Source organism: Microcebus murinus, chromosome 1 (assembly GCF_040939455.1).
Source record: "Microcebus murinus isolate Inina chromosome 1, M.murinus_Inina_mat1.0, whole genome shotgun sequence".
Taxonomy (NCBI): domain Eukaryota; kingdom Metazoa; phylum Chordata; class Mammalia; order Primates; family Cheirogaleidae; genus Microcebus; species Microcebus murinus.
The window spans coordinates 79,007,493-79,035,491 of record NC_134104.1 but is presented as its reverse complement, the minus strand read 5'-3'; the positions used below and the strand labels follow the sequence as shown (position 1 = coordinate 79,035,491).

The following is a 27,999-nucleotide window of genomic DNA, read 5'->3' as shown; positions in this document are numbered from 1 at the left end:
AGGTCACTCTCCTCCCCCAGACCACCTCTGGGGACCAAAGCCATCCCTGCATTCCACTCCTCCCGGACAGCAGAGGAGCCACCGATCCCACTCGGGTGCAGTCAGGCCCTTGGAAGGTCCGGGGAGGCGGCCACCCCGGTGAAAGCTCCCCTTCCCTTTCTGGGTGCCGGGACCCGAGCGCCGCCGCCCGCGGGTGGGCGGGGTGTCTGCGGGGCCCGGGCGGGGCCGGCCGCCTGCCGGGGCGCGGGGGAGGGGAGCGGGCCGGGACGCAGCCCAGGGCCGGGCGGGCCGCGGCCACCGGAAGAGTCGCGGTCGCCAGCCGAGCCGGGGAGTGGGGAGCGGAAGCGGCGGCGGCGGCGGGCGGCGCTGGGACCCGGGAGCGGCCGGAGAACAAGGGAGCTGGCGCCGCGGCCGGCCGCCGCGCTGGGCTGAGCCGCTGGGCCGCGCCGAGCGCCGCCGCCGCCCGAGAGGCCTGGCCCGGCCGCCGGAGCAGGCCGCGCGCGGGCCGCTGCGCCCGAGGCCGGAGCCATGGGCGAGACCAAGATCATCTACCACCTGGACGGGCAGGAGACGCCGTACCTGGTGAAGCTGCCCCTGCCCGCCGAGCGCGTCACCCTGGCGGACTTTAAGGGCGTTCTGCAGCGACCCAGCTATAAGTTCTTCTTCAAGTCTATGGACGACGATTTCGGGTGAGGATGGCCCTCGCCCTGCCTCCGGGGAGCCCGGCGCCGCAGGCTCTCAGGGCCGACGCGGCCAGGCTGGACTTCCCTCGCTACCCCGACTTCTAGCCCCACTCCGACTTCTAGGGGCGACTCATCCCATTCGAGCCCCCTTGGCTTTTTCGGGGGCCAAGGTTCCAGCCCCTCTAGGGGCTCCCGTGCGCCTCTTGAGGGAGGACCTTGGCCCCCGAGTTTAGGGGGACGTCCAGCTCCCCAAGAGCAGAGTTCCTGCCCATCAAGCCCGCTCACCTCCTCAGAGACCAGTGGCCCACATAGACAGACACACACCCCCTCCACCCAGTTCCAGGGCCGGAGCCCGCAGCCCTCCTCCTGCCGAGGGAGCCACCTCTTTAGCAGAGGCTAGGGGTGTCTGGCATTCGGCCTTGGCCCTCTTCATCTTTTGAGCTCCACAACTCAGAGCCATATTTGGAGTATCCTGCATCTGAGGGCTATGCCTTGGGACTTTGAGCTGGGGAAGGGGGAGTGAGGGGTGCCCGGGCTCCAGGATGTGAGCGAGGGTCTGCAGCTCTGATGTTTGTTTAGCTGTCGCCCCTCTCCCCTGCGGGCCGGGCCGTTCGGATGTTGTCAGGGGAGCAGAGCGCCTGACCCCCTGACGGGGAGTCCTCCCCAGCCCAGGTGCCGAGCTCCCTTTGGAATTGGGGCCTTTTTCCTCCAGATGGTGGCCAAGGGGGGAGATGTTGGAAGGGGCCTCAGGGCCTGGGTGGGAGGGCCAAGAAGAGTTTCTGGGAGTTCTCCATCTTCCCTTCCCTGGCGGGGTCTTCCCCTCCACCCAGCTGCAAGGCTTTGGACAGGCAGAGTTTGGAAGCATTGACTTCCCCTTTAAGAAGGGATGGAATGTTGGAGCCGGAAGGTTCTGTAGCAGCTGGCCTGGGAGGGGGGCCTGGCTGATCCCCTCGACCCCCCCCCAACTCCCAGGGGACTGGGGGAGGGGAGGCCCCCACGTTAACTGGGCGCTGGGCCTGGAGGCCATGGGGAAGGCCCAGCCAGGCCTGAAGGGCGCCTCTCCAGCCCTAGCTTGAGGCCTGCATTGCTCTTCAGAGCTGAAGTCCCAGAGTCAAGTGAGGGGAAATATTCTTCTCCCTAGTGTTCATCAATCTGGGTTCTCTCCCACTACCAGGGCCCTCCCAGCCCTAGGAGGCAAGCACCTATGTCTTCTGTCTGGCATGTTTTGCTGTCACTTTCTGCCTTGGAACTCAGGTTTTGATGAGCCCATGAAATCATGTGCGTGAAAGTGCTTTGTACAAGGGGGAGTGCTGTGTAGGTTCTGACTGTTCTTGTTTCCATTGTTGCTGCTCTTACCCTGGGGTGGGTACTCCTGGTGTGTTGATGATTGTCTAGCTTCAGTCCAGGGACTGACACCACTGATTGGAAGATTCTTAGGAGGTGTGAGTGAGGGGCTGGGTGCCTTGGCTAGGCAAGAGAAGAATAGGGTTAGAAGGGACTAAGATACTGCCTCAGGATATGGGATGAGGAAAAATCAGCCACAGTCCAGTGGCTGGAGTCACCCTGGATCCAGATGCCTTGAGGGACTAGGACAGGCCTGTGTCTCCACCCTCTACTTATCCCCTCACTTATCTCTTACAGCCTGACACCCACTGGGCCTAGCCCCCACCTCCTAAGCTCCTTTGCTCTCCCAAGGCTGCTGTTGAGCCAAGCCTAACTGCAGTCGTAAGAGGACCCCCATTACATCCACTCACTGTTAATATATTTCTTTAAATCCACTGCAAAGCTTTTTCTTAGCTTGACCCAACCAATAATATGAAATCACAGGTCTGATTTTCTATTTATATTTCTTTTTAAAATATGTTTAAAGTAACTATTGAACTAAGCAGTGTTTATTCATACACTATCTGAAGCCATCTTGCATACATCAGTGGTACTTAACCACCCTTTGCAAAATGTCAGAGTTAGCCATTTTAATAGGGTTGAGAACAATGCTAAAACTGAAATGGAGGAGATTAATTTTATTTTTATCCCCAGAGAGATAAATAAGCAGGAGACCTATAGCTATCTTGTCACAGATGACTAATAGCTGACTAGCATGTATAGTTTTCATTTATTTAACAAACTCATTTTATGGTAGTTACAGTATGGCAGGCACTGATCTTAATACTTTTCAAATCTTCACTCATTTAATCCTCATAACAGCCCTATGAAATAGGCAGTAATATCTCCAGTTTACAAATGAGGAAACTAGAGCACAGAAGGCTTAAGTAATTTGCCCAAGGTCACACAGCTACCAGGTGGCAGAGCTTGATTCGACATCAGGAATCTGGCTCCAGAGTCTAAAGCCTTAGTCACACAATTGTAGGTGTTGTGATGATCACCATTTTACAGGTGAATCCTTTCTGAGGGAGATGGTAAGCTTTGGCAAACTGTAAAGGTGCTAGGGCCACCATTTTCTGAGCCCCACAAGAGCAGGGTTGGGCAGAGGCCAGTGCCCCTGCTGACAGAAGGGAAGGTGGGTCAGAGACGGAAGGCTGCTGTCTCTCCAGTCTCTCCACTCCAGGCTCATCCTCTGAGGTTCTGGTTATGAGGCCTAAGGACTTCCCAAGTCCCATCTGGTCTCCAGAAGTACTTGTCAAGCTCAAGGTAGACCCATTCATCTTAAATTATTTGGGAAATGGAAAAAGGATAAACATTTTCAGCACTGAGGAGATGGTGGATGATACATGGTAACAAGGTACCCACTGCTAGCCTGGCCTTGAGCTGTGGGAGAGAGCAACATGGCAAGTTAGGTCATTAAACTGTGTTGCTCCTCCCTGCTTGTCACACACTGTCCTCCCTCCCTCTGGGCCTTCTAGTTGGAGCACTCTTCCCCTGTTTCCTCTAAGTCCAAATTCTCCTGTCCTCCAGGTTGAGCTTTTCCATGAGAATGATCATGGCACTTATTCTGCTTATCCTTACAGCCTGACACTAAAGAACATGCAGCAGATGTCTATCCAGTGAACACATCTGCTGCTTTTACGACTCTGACCACTTCCCACTTGCAGTGTACTTATATGAACTATCCATTGGACTGTGATCTCCCTGAGAACAAGGCAGGTTCAACGTCTAGTGCTTTGTGAAGTCTATACAATGGAAAGCACAGGACCTAAAACCCACTAGACTCTCAGCAAAAGCTTTTTATTTATTTATTATTTAATTATTTTATTTTTTTGAAGACAGAGTTTCTCTGTGTCTCCCCAGGTAGAGTGTAGTGGTGTCATTGTAGCTCACTGCAACCTCAAACTCTGAGCTCAAGCGATCTTCCTGCCTCAGCTTTCCAAGTGGCTGGGACTACAGGCACGTGCCATGATGCCTGGCTAATTTTTCTATTTTTAGTAGATATGGGGTCTTGCTTTTGCTTGGGCTAGTCTCAAACATCTGAGCTCAAGCAGTCCTTCTGCCTCAGCCTCCCAGAGTGCTAGGATTATAGGTGTAAGCCACTGCACCTGGCAGCAAAAGCTTTTAATCAGATGAACAATGAATAATGAGCAGAAGATTTGTTGGCCCTGTCCTCAGCAATTTACACCTAGTTAGAAGAGTGTGTGGATCCTGCTAAAAACTGACAAAGTTAGTAACTAGCTTATATTGTATGCCTAGATTGTGCCAGGCATTTAAGAATATTGTTTAACAGGACAAGACAAAGGCTTGCAAGAGTTAAGAAATTTCTGTAATATGGAAAGGCTAAGTGGTAGAATTGGAATTTGAACCCACATTTATTCCACTTCACTTGTGGGGGGAGTGTAAGTGCTGTGGAACCCTGAGCCATTTGGCTACGTGGTAGGAGGGTAAGGCCTGTCTGAGGTCCCCCGAGGCTGCTGAAGATCAGCTGATTGTTGTGAGTCAGCAGAGCCTTGGTGGCCTGTCAGTGACCCCCAGAAAGAAAGGAAACATCTGTAGTGTGGAACAGTATGGTGGGGCCTGCTTAGGGGGGGGGGAGGGACTCAGCAGCAGTTTCCCACTTACAGGGAGACCCTCTCCAAAGCAGGCCACAGAGACCACGCCATGTGATGCACATACCCGCCTTTTCCTTTGAGTCCTGGACTCTACCACCCCTCCCCCATGTGGGGCTATAAGCATAGGGTACCCTGCTGCCAGACTGATGGGTCTGAGCTACCTCTCTGTCCCTTCTATCCTCCTGGGATTTTGAGGAGCTTCTATTTCTGTCCCAGAAAGTTCTCTCTGACATCCCCTTTCCCTGCAGAGTGGTGAAGGAGTAGATCTCAGAAGTGTAGAAAGTTCTTTCTACACTTTCCACCATGGTGGGCCTGAGCGGGATGATCTGGGCTTCTTTCTTAGGGTCACTGTGGGGTTGCAAGTGGTGGAGGAGCCAGAGCTGGCTGGGAAGAGGGAGGGCAGGCTCGGCCTGCAAACTTGGCTGTGAGTCCAAGAATGTGAGCATCACAAGGAGCCAAGCACGTTCCAAGCTCTGGACAGAAGCTGCTCTAGGAACAAGGGAGAACTGGGCTTCCCAGCTTCCTTCCTTGCTGTCTTCCCTCTCTGCTCAGAATTCCACATGTGTCATTCTCTTACCCTTGGTCACATCTTTCCAGCTCTGTACTCCTGGTGTGTTTGATAGTCTGATGGTCCTCAGACTTTTCATTTCCCTTCCCTGACCTCAAACTGTAGTCACTGTCTGACTTCTTTTTTTTTTGAAACAGAGTCTCACTTTCTTGCCTGGGCTAGAGTGCCATGGTGTCTGCCTAGCACACAGCAACCTCAAACTCCTGGGCTCAAGCAATTCTCCTTCCTCAGCCTCCTGGGTAGCTGAGACTACAGGCACGCGCCACTGTGACTGGCTAATTTTTTCTATTTTTAGTTGTTTGGCTAATTTCTTTCTAGTTATAGTAGAGATGGGGTCTTGCTCTTGCTCAGACTGGTCTCAAACTCCTAAGCTCAAGCAATCCTCCTACCTCAGCCTCCCAGACTGCTAGGATTACAGGCGTGAGCCACTGCACCTAGCTAGTGTCTGACTTCTTGCCTCACCACATTCCCCATGCCAAACTACGTGCCCATGACCACATCCCACATCCCTCATGCCCCACGTCACTGTCCCCCCACCACCCACCTTCTACACAGACCCACATTACCTCCATCACTGTACAGGAAAGAATGTGAAATACAGTGGAAAGAGAGGGAGTTTTGGAGTCAGATGAGCCTAGATTTGAATTCCAGCTCTGACGTCTACTAGTTCGGTGACCTTGGAAAAGTTACTGAATGTTTCTCAGTTTCCTTATTCATAAAATGAGGACCATATTGTCTACCTAATGAGGCTGGTATGAATATTATATGTTCTAACTGTAGGGAAATAAAAATCATAAAATAGGTAAGAATATAGACTTTAGAGTTAGGCTGACCAGAATTCAAATTCTAGCTCTTCACTTGCTAGTGATAAGAGTTTAGGTGAAATACTAAACCTTTTGAGCCTAGTTTCCCCATCTATACCTACCTTATAGCATTGTTGTGAATATTAAACAAAATGATACAAGTAAAGTGCTTAGCATAGTGTTTGGCCTGTAATACATGTTCAATAAATGAAAGCATTGTTACTGTTCATTATAATGGCATGTGGAAGATGTATGATCATCAAATGCCTTCTCCCTTTCTCTCTTCAAATTTCTTTAAATTCCTTGCCCATACATCCCACAACAATGTCAGAATTCCCAGTTTAGAAGGGAAGGGCAGCAATAATTGTGTGCTTTTTTACAGCCTGAGATCAGAGGGAAAGAGAAAGTCTATCGCAGGAGAGCCATGTTGGGGATGGGTAGAGCACTGTGGAGATTTGAGGCAGTGGCATGCAGCACAATGATTTGTCAGTTGTAATTTGCAATCACCCGATGAGTGAGAGGATGACCTAGGAAGGCAGCTGGCCTTGGTAGGACTGGTGTCTTCCTGGTGGTGCTAAAGAGCTGTCCCTGGGTCACCCCGACTTCTGCTCCCATTTGAATAGTCTGTGCTAGAAGTTTGATTCCCAGTTTAGGGTTGAGGAGCCCCTAGGAGTTGGGATTTTGAGGAGCTTCTATTTCTGTCCCAGAAAGTTCTCTCTGACATCCCCTTTCCCTGCAGAGTGGTGAAGGAGGAGATCTCAGACGACAATGCCAAGTTACCCTGCTTCAATGGCCGGGTGGTGTCCTGGGTAAGGAGCCCTCAACTTTCCATCCACCTGCATCCCCATGCCAGGCTGGAGGGGGAAAGGCCTCACTGAGATTATAGCTGGTGGTTTTATGCTTCAAAGTCTGAATCTTCCTTTAGTTTTCTAATTGAACTTTTTCTCACCCCAGAGTCTATAACTTTAATAAAAAGTTAGAGTGGTGGGAAGGGGGAAAAGGGAGAGACAGAAATACACAGTGAAGACAGTAATGTCTCCTGTGGCCTTCGAGATACTTTGCCTCAGGTTCCCTCCTGTCCACCTGCTGATCTCTGCCACGGGCCAGTGACCCTTTGTCCCCACTCCACTTCTCCACCCCATGCCTCCCAACCACCCCATCAAGCCAGGCAGTGGGTCCACTCTTCATCTCAGCTGTTCTTGCACAGGCCTGTCTCTTTTCCCTCGATGTTTCTTTCTTCATTCTCATTAGGCCTTCATGCCCTGCCAGAAGCCAACTATCCCCTTTCTCCCTGGTGTCCCTGTAACCTAGTACCCTCTCATTTTCTCCCCATCAGCTGGTATCAGCTGAGGGCTCACACCCAGAGCCAGCCCCTTTCTGTGCTGACAACCCATCTGAGCTGCCGCCACCTATGGAGCGCACAGGAGGCATCGGGGACTCCCGACCCCCATCCTTCCAGTGAGTGCAACCTAAGGGTGGGAAGGGCCCAGGGGGAGGGCCGCATCAGCTCAGCCCAGGGCTGGGGGAGGGAACCCCCAGCCTGACCCTCCCTTGCCAAGTCCTCTCTTCCCTGCAGCCCTCATGCTTGTGGGGGAAGCCAGGAGAACTTGGACAATGACACAGAGACGGACTCCTTGGTGTCTGCCCAGCGGGAGCGGCCACGTCGGAGGGATGGCCCAGACCATGGTATGTCTTCCCTGAACAGGGATGTGTTCCTCACCCCTACACCCTCCCCACAGCTTCCACCCAGCTACCCACCCCTTTGCCCTTCTTTCTGGGCTCTGGATGTGCCCAGTCCCACTGCAGCCCCTGGCTTGCCTCTCTCTCCTTCCTCCATTCCTACATGGGGCACTATGTGAAACCAGCTGCTTCCATCCCTTGCAGCGGCTCGGCTAAATGGAACTGCGAAAGGGGAGCGGCGGCGAGAGCCAGGCGGTTATGATAGCTCATCCACCCTTATGAGCAGCGAGTTGGAGACCACCAGCTTCTTTGACTCAGATGAAGATGACTCCACCAGCAGGTGGGGCTTTAGTTTCATGGGTACTGTAGGGCAGGTGACCCTTGAGGAGCCCTGAACCCTGAGGATGCTGGGCCCCTGGGAGGCATGTGGGCTTTGTGTTGGGGACCTGGGCCCTGCAGTGCCTCTCATGGGGCAGGGCTGGGCCAGCCTGGTGGGGAACGACTGTGGACCCCACAGGTTCAGCAGCTCCACAGAACAGAGCAGTGCCTCACGCCTGATGAGAAGACACAAGCGGCGCAGGCGGAAACAGAAGGTTTCTCGGATCGAGCGGGTATGGGGCCTGGGATGCTAGGGATGGGTGGGGGCAGATTGTGAGCACTTCTCAGGCAGGGCCAAGGCTTATTCTTCCTTACATCCCTTCCCATTAGTTCAGGGGGATAGGGGGATGGTGCTGAGGGTTCACATTGAGGAAGAGCCAGTTGAGAGTGAATTCCTGCCACCTCTACCTGCTGCTCAAGCCTCTGTCTATTCCAGTCCTCATCCTTCAGCAGCATCACGGACTCCACCATGTCACTCAACATCATCACAGTTACTCTCAACATGGGTGAGTCTGATGAAATAACACTCTCGAGCACCTACTATACATGCTAGACACTAGGCAGACTTGAGGATTTCAGAGAGACATGGGATAGTTCCCTGCCCTCAAGGAGCTATCTTCCGTAAATATCAACTAATACATAAACTGACCATTTCAGTATCTCATTATCGGGGCTATAACAGAGATAAGTACAGAGAGCTATGGAAGCAGAAAATGGCATCAGGGAGGGCTTCCTGGAAGAAGTGATTTCTGAGTGCCCCACTCCTTCCCATCTTTCAGCCAATGCATCCTTGCTCTCTGGTTTTTACCCTATATACTCTCTTTAGGAGACAGCTGGATATAATAAAAAGAGCTCAAATTTGGGATTTAAATCTGAGTTCGAATCCTGGCTCTACCACTTACTGGCTTAGAAAAGTCACTTAAATTCTCTGAACCTCAGTTGCCTGCTCTTTAAAATGGAACTAAAAGTCCCTACCTCACAGACAGCAAGCATTCAGTGATAGCATGTGTGAGTCCACTGAACACAGTGTCTGATTCAGGTTCAGTAAATGTCATTTCCTATAACTTTCCATTTTCTAATAATGGGCTGTGAATTTGGGTGGGCACCTTGCTGCCCCTCAAGGTCATACATTACTCCCTGTAGAAAAGTATAACTTCTTGGGCATCTCCATTGTGGGCCAAAGCAACGAGCGTGGTGACGGTGGCATCTACATTGGCTCTATCATGAAGGGTGGGGCCGTGGCTGCTGATGGACGCATCGAGCCAGGAGACATGCTGTTACAGGTATCATTGCCCACCCTGGGTGGTGGTGTGATAGGAAGCAGGGAGTTGTCCCTACCCGCTGTACCCTGTTCATTCAGAGGCCCTCTCTTGGTGCGGGGAAGACCTCCTGACTCGCCAAACTGAGTCCTCTACCCCTACCCCAACACAATTGCTTATGCCACTCCTGGTTCTCTTTTCCAGGTAAATGAGATCAACTTTGAGAACATGAGTAACGACGATGCAGTCCGGGTACTGCGGGAGATTGTGCACAAACCGGGGTATGGATGGAATGGCACGCTGGGGAGGACAGGGCAGGCATTTCTGGTTGTCAGGCAAGGGACTCGCTCTGGCCTGCACATATCATGCCCTTACTAGGACGTCCTTGCTTTCAGACCTATCACCCTGACTGTAGCCAAGTGCTGGGACCCAAGTCCACGTGGTTGCTTCACATTGCCCAGGAGTAAGTGGATGGGGGACTCAGCCCTAAATCTGGTGCCTGACATACATGAGCCCTGTCTCTCCTTCCTCGTATGTTGCCCAGAACCCCCACACCTATCCTGTTGGGCCCAGCAGTGGACAGGGTGGGCAGCCTATGACTCCTCATCCTCCCTGCAGGCGAGCCCATCCGGCCCATTGATCCTGCGGCCTGGGTCTCCCACACTGCAGCCATGACGGGCACCTTCCCTGCCTACGGCATGAGCCCCTCCCTGAGCACCATCACCTCCACCAGCTCCTCCATCACCAGTTCCATCCCTGACACAGAGCGTGAGTGTGCAACCCTGTCTCCTGGGCCCAGCAGACAGAGCCAGGTGTGGGGGAGACTCTTGCTTGAGCGTCAGAGGGAAACTCAGCTCATTCTAGCTACCCCACACTGCAATTTCCCCCAGCTGGTCACTCAGACCCTCACTAAACAGTGTTTGCTCTGAACCTGTATTGAGCACCCAGGGTACCTCAGTTTCCTCTTGTAAAATGGGACTAACAATAAGCACTTACCAGGTTCCTGGGGGTTTAATGAAAGGATATAAGTAACGCATCATCACAGTGTGTGGCATAGAGTAAGCATTCAATAAATGATGGCCATTTTTATTCTCATAACATCACATGATATACTATGCTAATAAGCACATTCATTTACATTATTTAATTCTTTCTTCAAATATACTTGTAATATACATATTAAAATCCCAATTTTTACAGAAGGGGAAACTGAGTGTCCAAGAAGTCAGTAGTTTACCCAGTGTCAGTCCCATAGTTACTAGGTGGCAGAGCTGGAATGTAAACCCTGTCTACCTAACTCGAAAGCCCCTTTCTGCCTCACCATTCTGCCTCCCACCCCCAGGCCTAGACGACTTCCACCTATCCATCCACAGTGACATGGCCGCCATCGTAAAAGCCATGGCCTCCCCTGAATCAGGGTTGGAGGTCCGCGACCGCATGTGGCTCAAGATTACCATCCCTAACGCTTTCATCGGTGAGAGAGCCCCATGGTGGGATGAAGGATGGGTGGGGAGTAATGGGGCAGGGCAGGCCAGGGGGCTTAAGAGCTCCCTTGCACCACTCCTTTGAGCTGGAACAGCCTCATAGCGTCTGTGAGGCCAGATGAGCCCAAGTCAGATGGGCTTCCCAATCAACTGGCAGCCTTGCCCGCAGGCTCAGATGTGGTGGACTGGCTGTACCACAACGTGGAAGGCTTCACTGACCGGAGGGAGGCCCGCAAGTATGCCAGCAACCTACTAAAAGCTGGCTTCATCCGCCACACTGTCAACAAGATCACCTTCTCTGAGCAGTGCTACTACATCTTCGGCGACCTCTGCGGCAGTACGTGCCTCCCCCACCTTCTTGCCCTGTCTCCTGGCTGGGAGTGGGGAGGTGCCCAGGGATGTGGCAGCAGACTCCAGATAACCCAGACTGGGGAGCAACAAAGCTGGGGGCCCAGCTCAGGGACTGGGAGTTCTGTAGTGGAAGCAGAGTGCAGTCTAGCCTCTTCACCTGCCGTACATCTTCCTTTGGCCTGGCATTTTCTAAGTGCCTGCTCTTTGCCTAGTACCATGCTGGTTGTTTCTAAAGCATCGCTTTGTTTTCTAACTCAATCCTCACAACACCCCCAGAGGCCTGACTCAGGGGGATACTGATAGAACAGGCCTTTTCCTTCTCACTGGTCAAGGTCTCCTCAGCCAGGAGTATGTCAGGCTTAGAGGGGACACAGTCACTCCCCTCAGGACAATAGTCTGGAGACTAAGGTCATGACCAGCTCTTTGAGCATGAGCTGATGCAGACCACTTTTTAACTCCACTACCACCCCCCATGCTAGCTGATGGCTTGGCTGGCAGCTCCACAGGCTGCCTCAGAGCTCTGCCTCCTTTTTTTTTTTGAGACAGAGTCTCACTTTGTTGCCCAGGCTAGAATGAGTGCCGTGGTGTCAGCCTAGCTCACAGCAACCTCAAACTCCTGGGCTCAAGCAATCCTACTGCCTCAGCCTCCCTAGTGGCTGGGACTACAGGCATGCGCCACCATGCCCGGCTAATTTTTTCTCTATATATTAGTTGGCCAATTAATTTCTTTCTGTTTATAGTAGAGACAGGGTCTCGCTCTTGCTCAGGTAGGTTGCAAATTCCTGACCTCAAGCAATCCGCCCGCCTCAGCCTCCCAGAGTGCTAGGATTACAGGCGTGAGCCACCACGCCTGGCAGAGCTCTGTCTCCTGACTGTTACCCTGCAAGGCTGGGCTGGCCCACCTTAGAAAGGTGGGCTTGAAGGAAGGTCTCCTATATATTGGGCCCGTAGCCCCTAGGACAATTACAGCTCTCTTGGAGCGAGCTCTGGGGCCTGTACAGATGGCATGTGAACAGGAGGTATCCCAGGCAGGTATTTGTTAGTCCTAGTGGCTCCTTATATCCCCTTCAAGGTAGTTCCAACATTGGTGGGGCCAGCCTTGCCCTTAAGGAATATACAATTTCCCCAAGGGAGCTAAAGTCATGAAATAAGTAATGTTATAGGAGTGGGACAGCGCTGTGAAGAGCCAGGCCTGGCAGGGAATAGGTTAGAGAACAAAGAGGAGACACCTATGTTCTTTCTTTCTGGCCCCATCCCACCCTCACCAGTAGCACCAGGGAAGTGTAATCAAGGCCAAGAGCCTTCTATATAGGGAGGCTCTGAAAGGCCCTGTGCTCATTCTGGGCTTTTATTTTTTTTTTTTTTTGAGACAGAGTCTCGCTTTGTTGCCCAGGCTAGAGTGAGTGCCGTGGCGTCAGCCTCGCTCACAGCAACCTCAAACTCCTGGGCTCGAGTGATCCTTCTGCCTCAGCCTCCCGAGTAGCTGGGACTACAGGCATGCGCCACCATGCCCGGCTAATTTTTTTATATATATATCAGTTGGCCAATTAATTTCTTTCTATTTTATAGTAGAGACGGGGTCTCGCTCTTGCTCAGGCTGGTTTTGAACTCCTGACCTTGAGCAATCCGCCCGCCTCGGCCTCCCAAGAGCTAGGATTACAGGCGTGAGCCACAGCGCCCGGCCTCATTCTGGGCTTTTAATAGGTTTTTTTTTTTTTTAGTTCTAGGTGAGGGGGCAGGGTAAAATTTCACCTAAATTTCCCCAAACTACTCCCCACTCCTAACTAATGACTTCATCTGGAAAGGTAAAGCAAAAGTAAGAAACTCTTAGTTTCTGTTCTGGCTGCAGTTTAGGTTGACCTCAGGCTGGTCATTTAACCTCTCTGGATGTCACTTTCCTCATCTGAAAAAAATGTGACAGATACCTTCTTCATAGGGTTGGGGTAACATTTGCAGGAGATAGTCCTTTGTATCGTGCTGAATGAATTATAGGTAGGCAGTACCTGATGGTATTTCAGCCCTCCATATTTCCCAACCTTGCACCCTCTGAGTGAACAGAAGAGAAAAGGGCCAAATAGGAGTTTTACCCCTTCTTCCAGCCCACTGAGGAGGGAGGAGAAGGTGCCAGAAGCTTGGCAGGGGCCTCCCAGGGATTGGAAGTTGGATGTCCAGATTTGGCTAAGAATCTGAAATGATGACTCAGGGCCTTCCTGAAGAGGGTTTCCCAGAGCTATCTCTGGTGGTGGCAGAGGGGGTCTGAAGGAGGGGTGAGTTCTCTGGCCTGTGTTTCCTCTCATTCTGGCCAAAAACTACCACAGTTGTTGTTATCCGAAGCCCACCCACCCAACTTAGGCCAGGGCTCTCTCTCCTGAGCAAGGGGTGTAGGGCATAGGATAGACCTAACTCACCCGGCCCTCTCCTCCACAGACATGGCCAACCTCTCCCTCCACGACCATGATGGCTCCAGTGGCGCCTCTGACCAGGACACGCTGGCCCCTTTGCCGCACCCTGGGGCCGCCCCTTGGCCCATGGCTTTTCCTTACCAGTACCCGCCGCCCCCGCACCCTTACAACCCACACCCGGGCTTCCCGGAGCTGGGCTACAGCTACGGCGGTGGCAGTGCCAGCAGTCAGCACAGTGAAGGTAAGGCGGAGAAGGCCATAGAGGGAGGCCACAGGTGAGCCCCAGGCTTCTTCCTCAGGCTGAGCGTCCTGGCCTGCTCGTCTCCTACAGGCAGTCGGAGCAGTGGCTCCAACCGCAGTGGCAGCGATCGGAGGAAGGAGAAGGATGCGAAGACTGGGGACTCCAAGTCCGGGGGCAGCGGCAGTGAATCGGACCACACGACACGCAGCAGCCTGCGGGGGCCACGGGAACGGGCGCCAAGTGAGCGCTCAGGCCCAGCGGCCAGCGAGCACAGCCACCGCAGCCACCACTCACTGGCCAGCAGCCTGCGCAGCCACCACACACACCCAAGCTACGGCCCTCCCGGAGTGCCCCCTCTTTACGGCCCCCCCATGCTGATGATGCCCCCACCACCCGCGGCCCTGGGACCCCCAGGAGCCCCTCCGGGCCGCGACCTGGCCTCCGTGCCCCCGGAACTGACCGCCAGCAGACAGTCCTTCCGCATGGCCATGGGAAACCCCAGTGAGTTCTTTGTGGATGTGATGTGAGCAAGGCACCCCCACCCACTGCCATCCCAACCCTTCCCCGGCCGGCTGCATTCCTCTCTCCATCCGTCCGTCTTTTATACTTTGTCTGGTACCTAAAAGGGAAATAAATGGAACTAAATCCAGGTGCGCTAACTGCTCGCTGGGTACAGCGAGGGCAGGATACACCTACCGATTGGCTCTGCTGCCCCTAACCTGCCTCCGGCCCCAGTTTGTTCCCTCTGCCCACTAACTGCTGCGCAGGACTTGCTGGGACCCTTCATGTGCCTGGGACCAGACTTACTGGTGCTCCCCCTTACTCCCCTTCACCCTCTTTAGGAGGTGACCCCTGTGGTGTCCTTGGGCATGTTCACTCCTTATCCCCTCCTTTTCTCCTTCAGTTCTCTTTTACCATTCATTCAGTTACACCATCCCTCTATTAATCCCACCCCCTCAGGCATGTGTTCAGATCTCTTGACTGCCCCCACAATACTGACACCAAAAAATATTCGCTTCATCTGCCCCTTCTAACGTCTCCCTGCCTGCTGCCCCAGTCCTGCACCCTAGAGCTGTAGTCACCTCCAGTAGCCACACTGCCTGTGCCCAGCCTGGATCAGAAGCCCAGAGGGCCCCCTCAGTTGTCTGAGCAGCTAGTGGCTTCCATGGGGCATCTCTGCTGTACTCCCACCCCATGCCTGCCTTGTGTGCTGGCTCCTTCGGACCCCTAACACTACTAACTAGCAGGCTCATCTCACCTCTGGGCCTGAAACATTTCTTTTCTTTCTTTTTTCCTCCCCACATTTTCCCTGGGCCTGGAGCAGCCAAGAATTTCGGGCTGTTTGACTTTCTGTGAGCCCCCAGCAAGGGGAGGCCAAGCCTCCGAGGAGACCAGGAACCCTGCTTCAGCAGCCCCTCAGGGCTTCCCAAGGATGTCCAGCCCCCACACCCACACTTCAACATGTTGAGTCACTAGGCTTCTGGGGAGAGCCCAGAGTCACCTATACATGAGGGACTCTGTTCTTTCCAAAGACAGTGTGTGTCTCCTCTTTCTCCCTCTGCTTCCTATTCTGTCTCCCTGTCTCTCTTTCTTTTTCTCATTTTCTCACTTTCACTCATATAAGCATGCACGCATGCACATACACACAGGTGCCTATGCAAGTTTGCTTAAGCCTCAGGGCTGGTCCCTGCCCAGAGGGCTGGACCCTCTCTCCCAGTCCTCCACCAGGTTGTGGGGCTGGTCCCCTAACTTCCTCTCCCTTTCCTTATAGCTCTCAAACCTCCCACACATCCCCAGCATCTTCTTACCCGGATAAAGCCCATAAGCTGGGTCTTAGAGTGAGCTCAGCGGAGGACTCCTCAAGTGACCGACAGGCCATTCTCACCCCCCCCCCATCTCCGCACACGCTTCCCTGTTTCCACATTCACCATGACAACGCAGAGCAAGGACACAGGAACCCACGGGCCAGTTGAGGTTGGGCAGAGGGACTTCCAGACTGATAGAGTGCCAAGTCTTCTTATATTTTACTTTATTCTCCACTTGAAACAAATCATGACTTTCTCTTTAAGCCTCTGCTGTAAATTCTTCTGCCTCACCTAGACTCCTATGCTTTCAGGGCTGGGTGTCAAGAGTGAGATGAAGTCCTTAGCTCCAGGCTTTGGGGCGAACTGAAGTAGGGGCATTTTGGCATTCATTCATTTAACGATACTTCTGGGGTTTTGGTGAGCAGAGCTCTGTGTTGAAAGTGTAACTCAGTCTTGCCTGCCTTCTGGTAGCTCTGGGTTTGGTCCCAACTCAGGCCATGGCTTCTAGCCACCACTATAGGGCTGTTTCCTGTACTTCTCTCTTTGACTCTGTCTTGAGAATTTCTCCACTATTGCTCATGCCTTCATTGTTGGTGCTTCCATTGTTCCATCTTTGGACTACTTCTCTTTTCCTCTCTATTTACTTCCAAAATAGTGTCATCCATCCTGATGTCCTCAATTGCTGCTGATATGCTGGTGATTCCCAAATACATAGTTCCAACCCCAATTTCTCCCAATCTTTAGATTTGTATTTTTATTACTTACTGGACATCTCCATGGATGTATCCATATGGACTTAAACTGATGTCCCCAACCAAGTGTGTTCCTCCTGAATTCCAATCCTGGTTACCTTCATCACAATCTACATAGGCTCACCAGCTAGAAACACTTATGGGCTTAAATTCCTTCTTCCTATATTTTACTCATCAGCATATCATGTCCATTCCACTCCAACAATCTTTTTTGAATTTGGCCCTTCCTCTCCCCTCTGCCTCTACTTTAATTCAACAGAGCATGGGATTTAGAGTCAGGTTGTTCTTGGTTTGAATTCCAGCTCTACTACTTTTTGGTTCCATGATAAGAGAGATATTTAACCTCTCTGAGCCTCAGTTTCCTCGTATGTAAAATTATGATAATAAAACCTACCTCACAGGGTTGTTGTGAGGATTTAAATTAGATATTGTACGAAAAGTGCCTAGCACAGTGCCTGGCACGCAGTAGAGTAGGTGCTCAATAAATGGTAGCTATTATTATCATTATCATTATGATTATTATTTACTCTAAATTGGTAGCAGTTTAGGATATGTTTGAAAGATAAAGCTTTTACAAAAGGTAGGAGTGAAGCCTTGAGTGCTGGTTCAGAGATTAGAAGTGCCTGTATTCAATCATTCAATGGCTTCAGACTGTGATCACCCTTTATGGAAAACCAGATCTTCATCCTGCTACATCCTGGCTTCTGGAAAGAGGCTGCTAAGGACAGTATGGTTTGCAACCACATTTGCCCTTTTTTGCCCTTTCTCCCATGACAGGGTCAATCCTGCTCAGGGAAGACAGCAAGGTATCTATCTCTGCCTACAGAAAGAAAAAAGCCAACAGATTTTCTTCAGATCCAGCAAGAACCAGGCAGGCCTTTCATGTTTGAGAGTCAGTTCTGTCTCCTCCACTCAGCTTGGATGTAAAGATTAATTCTGTTCATCAGAGAGGGAATCTCGAAGCCCATGTCCAACTAAACTCAATTCTCCAAACATTTTCTAAGCTATATATATATATATACATACACACACACACACACACACCTGTCACTAAAAGGAGCACATAGTGACACAGGTATAGCTGAGGAGAAACTGGCACATTCATGAAAAGCTTTAGCTGGCCTTCAGGAAGAGTTCATAGTCATGGGCACATTCGTGAAAAACTTTAGCTATTAGTTTCTTCCTAAGCATTTGCCTCCCTCCCTGCTCCTCTTCTTGGGTCTTAATCCCTGGAAAAAGGCTCTGTCTGGAAAAATATATGAGAAATCTTGGGATAATCAGAGGTGGTGTTAGAAAGCAGTAAATGCAGCACAGACACTTCTACTGCCAAGCTGTTTTTCTATGTAAAGAGAGGACAGCTAGTCCTTGGACTCTGGAGACAGAAACGGCCTTTAGCAATGCAAGGCTCAACAGATGGGCTTCAACAAATAGTATTAATCCTCTGAGGCTCTCTGAAACACTGACATGGGAACAGGAGGGATTGCAGAGACTACAATCCCCAGAATGCTAAGCGAGGAAAACGAAGCGAGGCTGCGGCCTTTGCCATGATATGTATTTCAGATAAGGCGGGCGAAGGACTCGCCTATCCCCGCCCAAGACGGGGGCGGTTTCTCGAAGGCAGTCGGTAGTTGTAGTCTTGCTCAACTTAGCTTAAATTTGTAAACGAGAAGGCCGATGGGCCTGACGGGATTTGTAGTCTACCCGGGAGGCGGGTGCGCACGCGCAGCTGGGGCCGGGGCGGGGCCGCGGCACTGCGGTGAAAGCCGAGGCAGCGGGCAGGCGAGCCGGGGGCGGGCGGACATCTTGGGATCCGGAGAGTGGCCGGGCCGGCAGAGCAGGGGCCTTGGACACCAGGTGAGCTGGGTATGTGGCCTTACGCTGAAGCGGGGGGGAGGACGCCGCGGGTCGTCTGCCTCTCCGCCCAGCTTTGCCCGTCCCTGCACTGCGCCGGGTGGAAAGCTGCACACACCCAGGAATGGCCTCAGCCTTAAGACCCAGGAGGGAGCTGACGGCGGGGCGGGGGCGCCTAGGGTGCGGCTGCAGGACGGGCGGGGAGCTGCGCCCTCCACCTGACCCGCCGGGTACCTCCCGTGAGAGGGAGACCTACTGGAATTCTCCCAGAGCAAGGACGCCGTCCGTCGCCCCCCTCCCTAGGATCGTGACAACCCCCTTAGCCCTCCGCGCCTCCTCCACAGCGCAAGGACAATTCCCCCATCTCCTAGGACTGTGGCACCCTCTTGTGCCGCCTCCTCGACTGTGACAGGTCTCGCACTGTGCGGCACTCCCTCCTCTCAGGTGGCACCCCGCGGCTCTTCTTCCTAAGACCTGTCATGGTCCCAGCACCGCGTGGCACTTTTTCCACGATGTTCTCGTCCCCAGGGCAAAAAGCTCACCACTCCCTAATACCTCTGCTCCTAAACCCCAAAGCAGGCTCCATCTCCCCAGTTTTCCCTTATTCACCACTGTCAATCTCTCTCTGTCGGTTTTTCCTTTTCAAAGCCGGGATCTTTTCCATACTGGAAACTCTTTCCCTTAGGTGCCCCACCACCCCTGTTTGCTGCTGTGGGCTCATCTGAGTATACTGCCTGGCCATGGCTGCCAGTCTTTTCCCTTAACTAAATATTCCATTCCTGTCTAGGGCCCCACCTTTCGTCCTCTGGTGCCTTAAGCTACCTACCACTTGATACCTGTGGACTTGGTTCTTTGCCCTGGGCTCTACCTCCATTTTACATCTCTTTTCCCAGCCCCTTTGGGACTGAGATATGGGATGTGTCCACCACCTTGAGAGACCTCTCACTGGTCTGGGAGGCCTTGACAGCCACATAAAAATCTGCTAAACTACTCCCTGTGAAATTAATACCAGGGTTAATCCAGGAAATCTAGAACCAAATTAACCCCTTTTTTCAAACAGTCTAAATTAATTTGACCCAAATAATGTAGATAATACAGGCATTCAGACATCCCTGCCCCTTGCTTATAGGCACTCACGCCAGACATGAGTTACTTGGTGGGCCTGGAATCACAATTTCAGCTAGAAGGATCTCTTTAATTTTATGAACCTGCCTCCACCCCACACCACCCTAAATCCTTATTTTTATTGCACTCCAGAGCCTTTTGAAAGAGGGGTAGTCAGAAATAACTGTAATAAGCAGGGTCATTGAAGTGTGGTCTGCCCATGCTGGGACCTTTCTTCTCTACTCTTTGCCTGTTTATCTGACTGCCTGGAAGAGGTTGAAGCCACATTCCTGGGTCTATGTCAGGGCCTAAGCCCTCCCTTCCCTCCTCCTTCCCCCACCCTGCACACCCTTTCCTGGAATGTTTAGACTTCTGTGAATTAGAGTGTCAGAGGTTCAGGCCCTGCTGCCTTCTCTGAAGGGTAGTAGAGTCTGAGAGATTAGATGCTCTCTCTAAAGGTTGTGCCTGGAGGCCCCAGGCCCGAACCAGCTGGAGTAATTTCTGCCACCAATCCTGCAGCCACCAGCGGCAGCGGTGCCCAGGCCTTCTCAGTGACTCACTGGCTGGAGCCTGAGTGAGAGTCTGCACAGGAGGGGGCTTAAAAAGGATCCTTGCTGAGCTCAGCGCTGTGAAGAAAGGGCTGGGGCTACTCTCTGGCTCAGCCCCAGAAAAGGGAGGGTCAAAATGGCCTTAGAATCCTGGGCCTAAGTCCCTCTCCATTTCTTTCTCCCATCCAGTTTTGGATAAACAGGAACTGGAGCCTGGCTAAGGGGAGGGGCATGTCTGGGAGGGCTGCAGGGTCACTTACTAGAGGGTTGAGTCAGGAAAAAAGTGCCAGTGACCTGCACAGCCCCACAAGGGACATTGACAGGGGTTCTGAGGTCTTCCTTACCCTGCCCCCGCCTGTCCTAGGTCTGTTCTCAGAGCGATGGGCCGCGGAGACTGAGCTGCCGCCATGATTGGAGGCTTATTCATCTATAATCACAAGGGGGAGGTGCTCATCTCCCGGGTCTACCGAGATGACATCGGGTGAGTCCCCTGGCTGAGCCAGCTGTGTCCTACCATGCCGGCTCCTTCAGCCTCAGCATGCAGGATCAGGTCTGTTCCCACCAGAGGCTTGACTTGGGCCACCCCCACGCCTTGATGCATCCTGTAAGCTTAGCTAGTGTAGCCTGGTTCCCATTAGGTCTGGTAGTATTAGCTTGGCAGCCAGCTTGCTGGCCACTGGTGGGACCTATGGAATGGCATGGTCCCCACAGCCTTAAGAACTCCTGCCCTTCCTGCCTCCTGTTTCCCTTTGCTACAGGCCTGGTTGCTAGAGATGAGTGCTTTTGCCCAGGCAGGTTGATTCCTCCTTTGAGGAGGAGCAAGATCTGTCTCTAGAGGCTGGAATTAGTGGCCAGGCTGGCTGTATCTAAGCCATGCTCTCAGAAGTTCTTCTCATGTTTGGGACCTTCACTGGATTCTCTTGAAAACCTCTCTAGGCTGGTGAATCCTCTCCCATTCCCTTTCTCAGGAGTCAGATTGCTGGCTCAGCTCTTTTCAGTTCCTCTAGGCCATTCCTGGAAGAGAGGTTGTGAGCAAGCTTGAGGCACTCTCTAGGTCACTGAGTGAAGGGCAGGGAGCCATACTGCCCTTTCAGGCCTATCAGAGTAGACCCAGGAGCCACAGCCTTACTTTTCCTTCTGCCCCACCCTGCATGCCATTGTTCTTTCCTGACTGAAGGGATCTATCCTAGCCTCAGCAGCTCTAATGAGATTAGGCTCCTCTGATTCCTGCTACCCTGTTCTTTTTCCTCAACAAGCTTGAGATAAACAGTCTCAGGATGGGCCTGTTGCAGTGCCCCTTGCTTCTTGGCTCCCTGGCTGATAGGCTGGCCTAACCTTTGTGGCTGTTTGTCCATTGGCTGGTGGTGTGGCATGAGCTAGAATTGTGGCAAGGCCTGGCCTGCCTGAACCTGGCTGACTGTACCCCCCAACCCCCGTGTCCCTCCTGCTCTGGATGGACTTGGGCAAGCCAAGGCCAGGTCACACACCACTTTGCCCATCTTGTCTGCTTCCACTTCATGGTGTGTGCTGCCCTCCCAGTGTGTCACGTGTCTAACCCTCTCTCTTGTTGCTGTCACTCTCCTCTTCTTGCTGGCGTCATTTCTCTCATCCCATCTCATTGGCTGCTGTAGCAATAGGTAAGCGGCCTGTCAAGCTGCTGCCCAGGTACAGGTGGGTGGGGAACCCTGACCCCCTCATTGTTTTCCTTCATCCTTTTTCATTCCCTTAACTTGCTCTGGAGTTGGATCCTGGACACAATGGGTGGCACACCTTCAAGGCCTCTTGATACTTCTCCTTCAGTAGATTAGAACCTTCTCTGAAGTCACGCTGCCTTTGTCTAACTTCTGGAGGAGTTGGCCTTCCCCACTGGTGGGGTCACTAGTGGAAGGACTAGAGAAGATGCAGGGTCTCTATATGTCCTGGGCCTAGAGCTTACAGGGAATCCAAAGAGGTGGCAGCTGGGGTATGGCTGGGAAATTGGGACCAGGCCTGGGAGTCAGGGACATCTGTCTCTAAACCTGGTGAACCTCACTCTATTAAGGTTACATCTGCACTCCTGTTATTGCCACTTCCCATTTTTCAGGGCCTTCAGACACCAGCCCAGGCCTTCTGCCCTTGCCTCCGCTGAGAATCATAAGGGAACCACCCTAGTGGTTTAGGCATTGGCTTTAGAGTTAGTGTCAGACTTCAGCAGTGAGGAGGGTGGGGCTGTTATTAGCTGTGGTTGATCCCCAGGGAGGGGGGTGAGGTTTGCCTAGGCTCTGAGCAGCCTCTGTGTACCGTTTTCCCTCAGGAGAAATGCAGTGGACGCCTTTCGGGTCAATGTTATCCACGCCCGGCAGCAGGTGCGCAGCCCTGTCACCAACATTGCTCGCACCAGCTTTTTTCATGTTAAGCGGTCCAACATCTGGCTGGCAGCGGTCACCAAGCAAAATGTCAACGCTGCCATGGTCTTCGAATTCCTCTATAAGATGTGTGATGTAATGGCTGCCTACTTTGGCAAGATCAGCGAGGAAAACATCAAGAACAATTTTGTGCTCATATATGAGCTGCTGGATGGTGAGGCTGGTGGGGCAGTGGTCCTAGGGTGCGGATGAACCTGACCAGGGCTGGCCTGAATGTGGGAGCAGGTCTGAGGCTCCAGTACACTCTGAACTTTCTTTCCTGAGTGTCTGGTCTCTTGGGCTAGGATCTCTATGCCCCTGAGAAGGCCAGTTGACATCCAGACCTAAGGGCTGCTTTGAAGTGGAACACAGAAATAGGCCAGCAGGTGGGGTAGGGGAAGTTTTGGTCTTTCAGGGGGCTAGAAACCTGACTATGCGGTTTGGTGGCTGAGCCTACTATATTCATCTTCTTCCCTTTGTGGTTTGGGCCTTAGTTCACTAACTAACTTCCCAGCTTTCCATGTCAGCAGCTGCTTCAGAGCCTGGGGGAGGTTGAGATATTACATGCCCCTTGGGGTGCACTGTTACTCTTTTCCTTTGTAGGATGTGATATAGGTGTGAGTCCTTCCACCTTCCTAACATCTCTCTGTTTTCTAAAGAAAACAGGACTCAGGGCTTCTTGACCTTTCACCCACTGGCCATGTGACTTTTCTGTTGATATGTTTATTTGAAAAAAATCAAACATTTGAATTGTCTTTTTTTTTTTTTTTTTTTTTTTTGAGACAAAGTCTCACTTTGTTGCCCAGGCTAGAGTGAGTGCCATGGCGTCAGCCTAGCTCATAGCAACCTCAAACTCCTGGGCTCAAGCGATCCTACTGCCTCAGCCTCCCGAGTAGCTGGGACTACAGGCATGCGCCACCAAGCCTGGCTAATTTTTTCTATATATATTAGTTAGCCAATTAATTTCTTTCTATTTATAGTAGAGACGGGGTCTCGCTCTTGCTCAGGCTGGTTTCGAACTCCAGACCTCGAGCAGTCCTCCCACCTTGGCCTCCCAGAGTGCTAGGATTACAGGCATGAGCTACCTTGCCTGGCCTGAATTGTTTTCTTATGAAGCACAAATCACAGAGTAAATGCTACAAAGCTGGAAGATTTTGCTGCAGATGATCCCACACAGTCTTTGGGAGCTGTGCTGGTCAGACATGTCCAGGCCAGGGGAGGAATTGGAATGAGGGAGCGAGCCTCAGCTTTGTCCAGGGGCTGATGATTCCCTTCCTTTTGCAGAGATCCTGGACTTTGGCTACCCACAAAACTCTGAGACAGGCGCGCTGAAAACCTTCATCACCCAGCAGGGCATTAAGAGTCAGGTATTCAAATTGTCCAGACTACTGTCAGTGTTGAGTCCAACCTCCCTTCATCACAGCTGGCCCCCAGACCTTGTCCAGGCTGACTCATGAGCCCTCCCGCCAGTGACAGGAAGTGTTGACTTGAACCTCCTGCCATAACTGCAGGCTTGTTTTGCCCTATGTGGCCCTTCCACCCCAGGAGAGCCAATTCAGCTGATCTCTGTTACCAGGAATACAGCTCAAGCAGTTTCCTTCTGCACTGCAGGGAGGGGGTGTGGGCTGCTACGGAGGCCTGGTGTTCCTTAGGAGGAGAAAGCCTGGGCCCTCTTCTAGGATCCAGGCCTCATAGCCTTTTCCTTTTCTGCCTCCTTTGTTGCTTCCTGTGGGCATCTCACTGGCCTGCGGCCTCCAGCATCAGGTAAGCTATTCCCTCAGCTTCTACTCTTGCAGCTTTGCTTGTTTTGTCTAGGCCCTGCCCTGTGGGGATTGTGGGGGAAGATGGGTTACAGGTGGGGACCAAAAGGGAAGGGGATTAGGGTGGAATGGGGATAGGGACAGGAGGATGATTGAAAGGGGAGGGGAGTAAGGCCATTGCTGTTTGTCGCTACTCCCATGTAGACAAAAGAAGAGCAGTCCCAGATCACCAGCCAGGTGACTGGGCAGATCGGCTGGCGGCGAGAGGGCATCAAGTATCGCCGGAATGAGCTCTTCCTGGATGTGCTGGAGAGTGTGAACCTGCTCATGTCCCCACAGGGTGAGGGCCCTGTCATGGTGAAACTGAAGGGGGGTCAGGGTAGGATCCTGGGCCTGCCTGCCAGACTCAGCTGCTCCCTTGTTTATCTCTTCTATCACCAGGGCAGGTGCTGAGTGCCCATGTGTCAGGCCGGGTGGTGATGAAGAGCTACCTGAGTGGCATGCCTGAGTGCAAGTTTGGGATGAATGACAAGATTGTCATTGAAAAGCAGGGCAAAGGCACAGCAGATGAAACAAGCAAGAGGTACCTGAGGCAGGGTAGCTAGGGGGAAAGGGTGGGCCTTGGAGGCCTCAGTGGGACCTGGGGAACCACAGTTCCTTCTGGACTTCATTTCCACTATAATTGCAAACTCTTCCCAGGGGTATAGTTGGCTGGTTGCTTTTGACAACAGTGCTAAAAGAGATGAAGAGATTGTTCTCAGCAAGCCCCTTTGTTCGGTCCCCAGGACCAAGGCCTCCTGTGTATATACTGATGTCCTCTGCCTAGTGCACCTAAAACACCTGAGTCCCAAGCAGTAGGGCTCTTGAGAGATAATGAGCTTGCAAAGTTTCCCCTCATCCTGAACTCTTGGGCAGGGACCTCTGCTGCAGAAAGCCACATTCTGCCAGCTTTCCTGTCTATGGTGCCAACCTGGGATAAGGAGGCCTCCCAGCCTGATACTTGCTACTCTCCTGTATTGATGAGGAACCCTCTTCTGCATTTGCTTGCAGCGGGAAGCAATCAATTGCCATTGATGACTGCACCTTCCACCAGTGTGTGCGACTCAGCAAGTTTGACTCTGAACGCAGCATCAGCTTCATCCCACCAGATGGAGAGTTTGAGCTCATGAGGTGCCATTGGGCTGTGAGGGGGCAAGGGGTGCTGCGGGGAGAGAGGGGAGAAGGGGGAGTGGGCAGACTCTGTAGTGCCAACCTTGCTACCTATCCCCAAAGGTATCGTACCACCAAGGACATCATCCTTCCTTTCCGGGTGATCCCACTAGTGCGGGAAGTGGGACGTACCAAACTAGAAGTCAAGGTGGTCATCAAGTCCAACTTCAAGCCTTCACTTCTGGCTCAGAAGATTGAGGTGAGTGCAAGGGACTTGGGGAGTAGGAAGACCTTGTGTCTAGGAATAAAGGCAGCTGATGTCAGAACTTGACAGAGCTCCCTGACAGGTGTATCATTTCTAGGTGAGGATCCCAACCCCACTAAATACAAGTGGGGTACAGGTGATCTGCATGAAGGGGAAGGCCAAGTACAAGGCCAGCGAGAACGCCATCGTGTGGAAGTGAGTCTTTCCTTCATGAGGCCATAGCAGGGCTCAAGTTGCCATAGTATACCCTCTTGTTACCCTCATCCTTTTGAGTGTGGGGTGGGAGGGGTAAGTATACCTTCTCCAGCAGTCTCTACTTATACTTTCAGCCCTTATACCTCTGTGTGAATGTGTACATGCTTGGACTTGGGTTCACACACATACTTGTTTTTCAAGATGCTTTGGCATTTCCCCACTTGCCCTTGTAGTATCTCTGTGAAAGAGACAGAGCAGGGGATGGTATGCCAAAATATCTAAGCAGAAACTGTAGCCCTCAGTGTTAAAGGAGTAATAGACCCAAGGTTCCATAGAAGTGGTTATCAAGGTCCTGACCACTTTTCCTTGTCCTGGCATCTCCTGCAAGCTCCTGGACTCTTTCCCACTTGAAATGGGCAAGTGCCCCAAGCTACAATGGGTACTTGCTGCCCGTTGCCCCTGTATTTCCAGGATCAAGCGCATGGCAGGCATGAAGGAATCGCAGATCAGCGCAGAGATTGAACTTCTGCCCACAAATGACAAGAAGAAATGGGCTCGACCCCCCATTTCCATGAACTTTGAGGTATGGCAGGGGAGGGCCCAGAGCCATGGCAGGGTATGCTGGGAAAGACCTTAGAAATCATTCAGATCAACCTCTGCACCTTAGAGAAGAGGAAACTGAAGCCTAGAAAGGGAAAGTTACTTTAATTCATAGACTCAATTCTTCCCCCTTCAAGCCTCTTAATAGAAAGGCTGTTCACACACTGAGAAAAATTTGAGGTCAAACTCTCTTAGCTTGGCATAAAACAGTTTTTTGAAAAATTTAGATTGTTTGAATTCCAGGTAAGAGGCTGGGCACGGTGGCTTACGCCTATATTCCTAGCACTCTGGGAGGCTGAGGACCGTTTGAGGTCAGGAGTTCAAGACCAGTCTGAGCAAGAGACCCCATCTCTACTAAAAATAGAAAAAAATTAGCTGGGCGTTGTGGCCAGTGCCTGTAGTCCCAGTTACTTGGGAGGCTGAGGCAGGAGGATCGCTTGAGCCCAGAAGTTCAAGGTTGCTGTGAGCCAGGCTAACGCCATGGCACTCTAGCCCGGGCAACAGTGCAAGACTATCTCGAAAAAAAAAAGAACTCCAGGTAAGATACAAAGTTTACTTATAGGCTGACTTTGCTTTGTACATATTAAGCATATAATTTTCTCCACGTTTTTAAGTCCATAATATTGAGCAGGATAAATATGTTCTAAGACAGTTTTTTGGTTGCTGTCTCCTGATAATTAAAAGAATTGATTTAAGTTGTCATAGGCAGGGCCTGACTTCAAACCCAAGGTGATTGCTAGTTACTCTAGGATATACTTCCTTTTTTAGTAACCTCTCAGAGGGCTCTTTACCACCCGAGTTTCCCCCAGCTTCCAGGGCCCCAGCCATTCAGACACCTGTTGAGATGAGGCAGCACAGGGCTACAGAATGTCTGAGAGAGTGGCTGTGAGGGGAAGGCCACATTCCTAATTAGAACTATCCCTTGCCCAGGTGCCATTCGCACCCTCTGGCCTCAAGGTGCGCTACTTGAAGGTGTTTGAACCGAAGCTGAACTACAGCGACCATGATGTCATCAAATGGGTGCGCTACATTGGCCGCAGTGGCATTTATGAAACCCGCTGCTAGCTGCCTGTGGCAGCTAGCCCACTTCCCCACACCTTCCGCACGTTTGGATACCATCCCCTTCTCCACACCCCCGCCACCACACAGCAGTGTCTCCCCCTTGCTTTGCTGCCTTCCCTTTGCACTAGCCTGAGTCTAGATCTGAACCAACCACTTTGCGAGCGGGACTGATGGAGCAGGCCCCGGGCTCCCTGGGCAGGGTAGTTCTGGGGCTCCTGCTCTTCCATCCATCTGTCCTGGCCAAGTGTCAGGCTCTGAGTTCTGTGACCAAAGCCAGGTGGGCCCCTTTTCCTTCCCACCCCTGTGGCCATACCTCGAGAGTGGGAGGGTTGGCTGCCCCTCACCTCAGAGCTCCCCCAAAGGCCAGTAACAGATCCCCAGCCCTCAATCTCTGCTTTGGGATAGTGTGAGCTTCATTTTGTACATGTGTGGTTTTGTCCAGTTCCAAACCCAATAAACTCTGTAGAGCGGAGTTGTTGGCTGATGATGTGGGAGTTACATGGGAGGGGAACTGATAGGTCTGCTCTTCCTAAGATTTTCTATTCTGAATACTTTCAAGGCTCTTGTCCTAATTGTTAGGCCCCTCCTGGACTATCCAGCTCTTATTGTCAAGGGTTGTTGGCCCAGGTCTACTGACTTACCTAAAAGGAAAACAGCCTCAAGGGCAAGCAGCCCCA

General features: G+C 52.1%; 2 protein-coding genes across 3 annotated transcripts; both read left to right on the top strand.

The window, feature by feature from the left end:
• The first annotated feature begins 120 nt into the window (after positions 1-120).
• Positions 121-16,911, top strand: DVL3 (dishevelled segment polarity protein 3). The gene is made up of 16 exons (XM_012736926.3): positions 121-689; positions 6,792-6,861; positions 7,389-7,510; positions 7,629-7,738; positions 7,937-8,072; positions 8,250-8,343; positions 8,547-8,616; positions 9,254-9,393; positions 9,574-9,650; positions 9,765-9,832; positions 9,988-10,137; positions 10,712-10,843; positions 11,023-11,190; positions 13,632-13,847; positions 13,938-14,348; positions 15,172-16,911. The coding sequence occupies exons 1-16, from the start codon at positions 529-531 to the stop codon at positions 15,201-15,203; spliced, it is 2,157 nt and encodes a 718-aa protein (XP_012592380.1). The 5' UTR covers positions 121-528; the 3' UTR covers positions 15,204-16,911.
• Positions 16,912-18,132: 1,221 nt separating this feature from the next.
• On the top strand, positions 18,133-27,794 carry AP2M1 (adaptor related protein complex 2 subunit mu 1). Of its 2 annotated transcripts, none has more exons than XM_012736924.2 (11): positions 18,133-18,258; positions 20,272-20,388; positions 22,201-22,466; positions 23,576-23,658; positions 24,256-24,391; positions 24,493-24,634; positions 25,102-25,221; positions 25,324-25,459; positions 25,563-25,660; positions 26,132-26,243; positions 27,191-27,794. In XM_012736924.2, exons 2-11 carry the CDS (start codon positions 20,315-20,317, stop codon positions 27,323-27,325), a joined length of 1,302 nt encoding a protein of 433 aa, XP_012592378.1. In that variant the 5' UTR covers positions 18,133-18,258; positions 20,272-20,314; the 3' UTR covers positions 27,326-27,794. The 2 variants fall into 2 exon arrangements, with proteins under 2 accessions (XP_012592378.1, XP_075859644.1); XM_076003529.1 differs by having other exon boundaries at positions 18,137-18,267.
• The last annotated feature ends 205 nt before the right edge of the window (positions 27,795-27,999 follow it).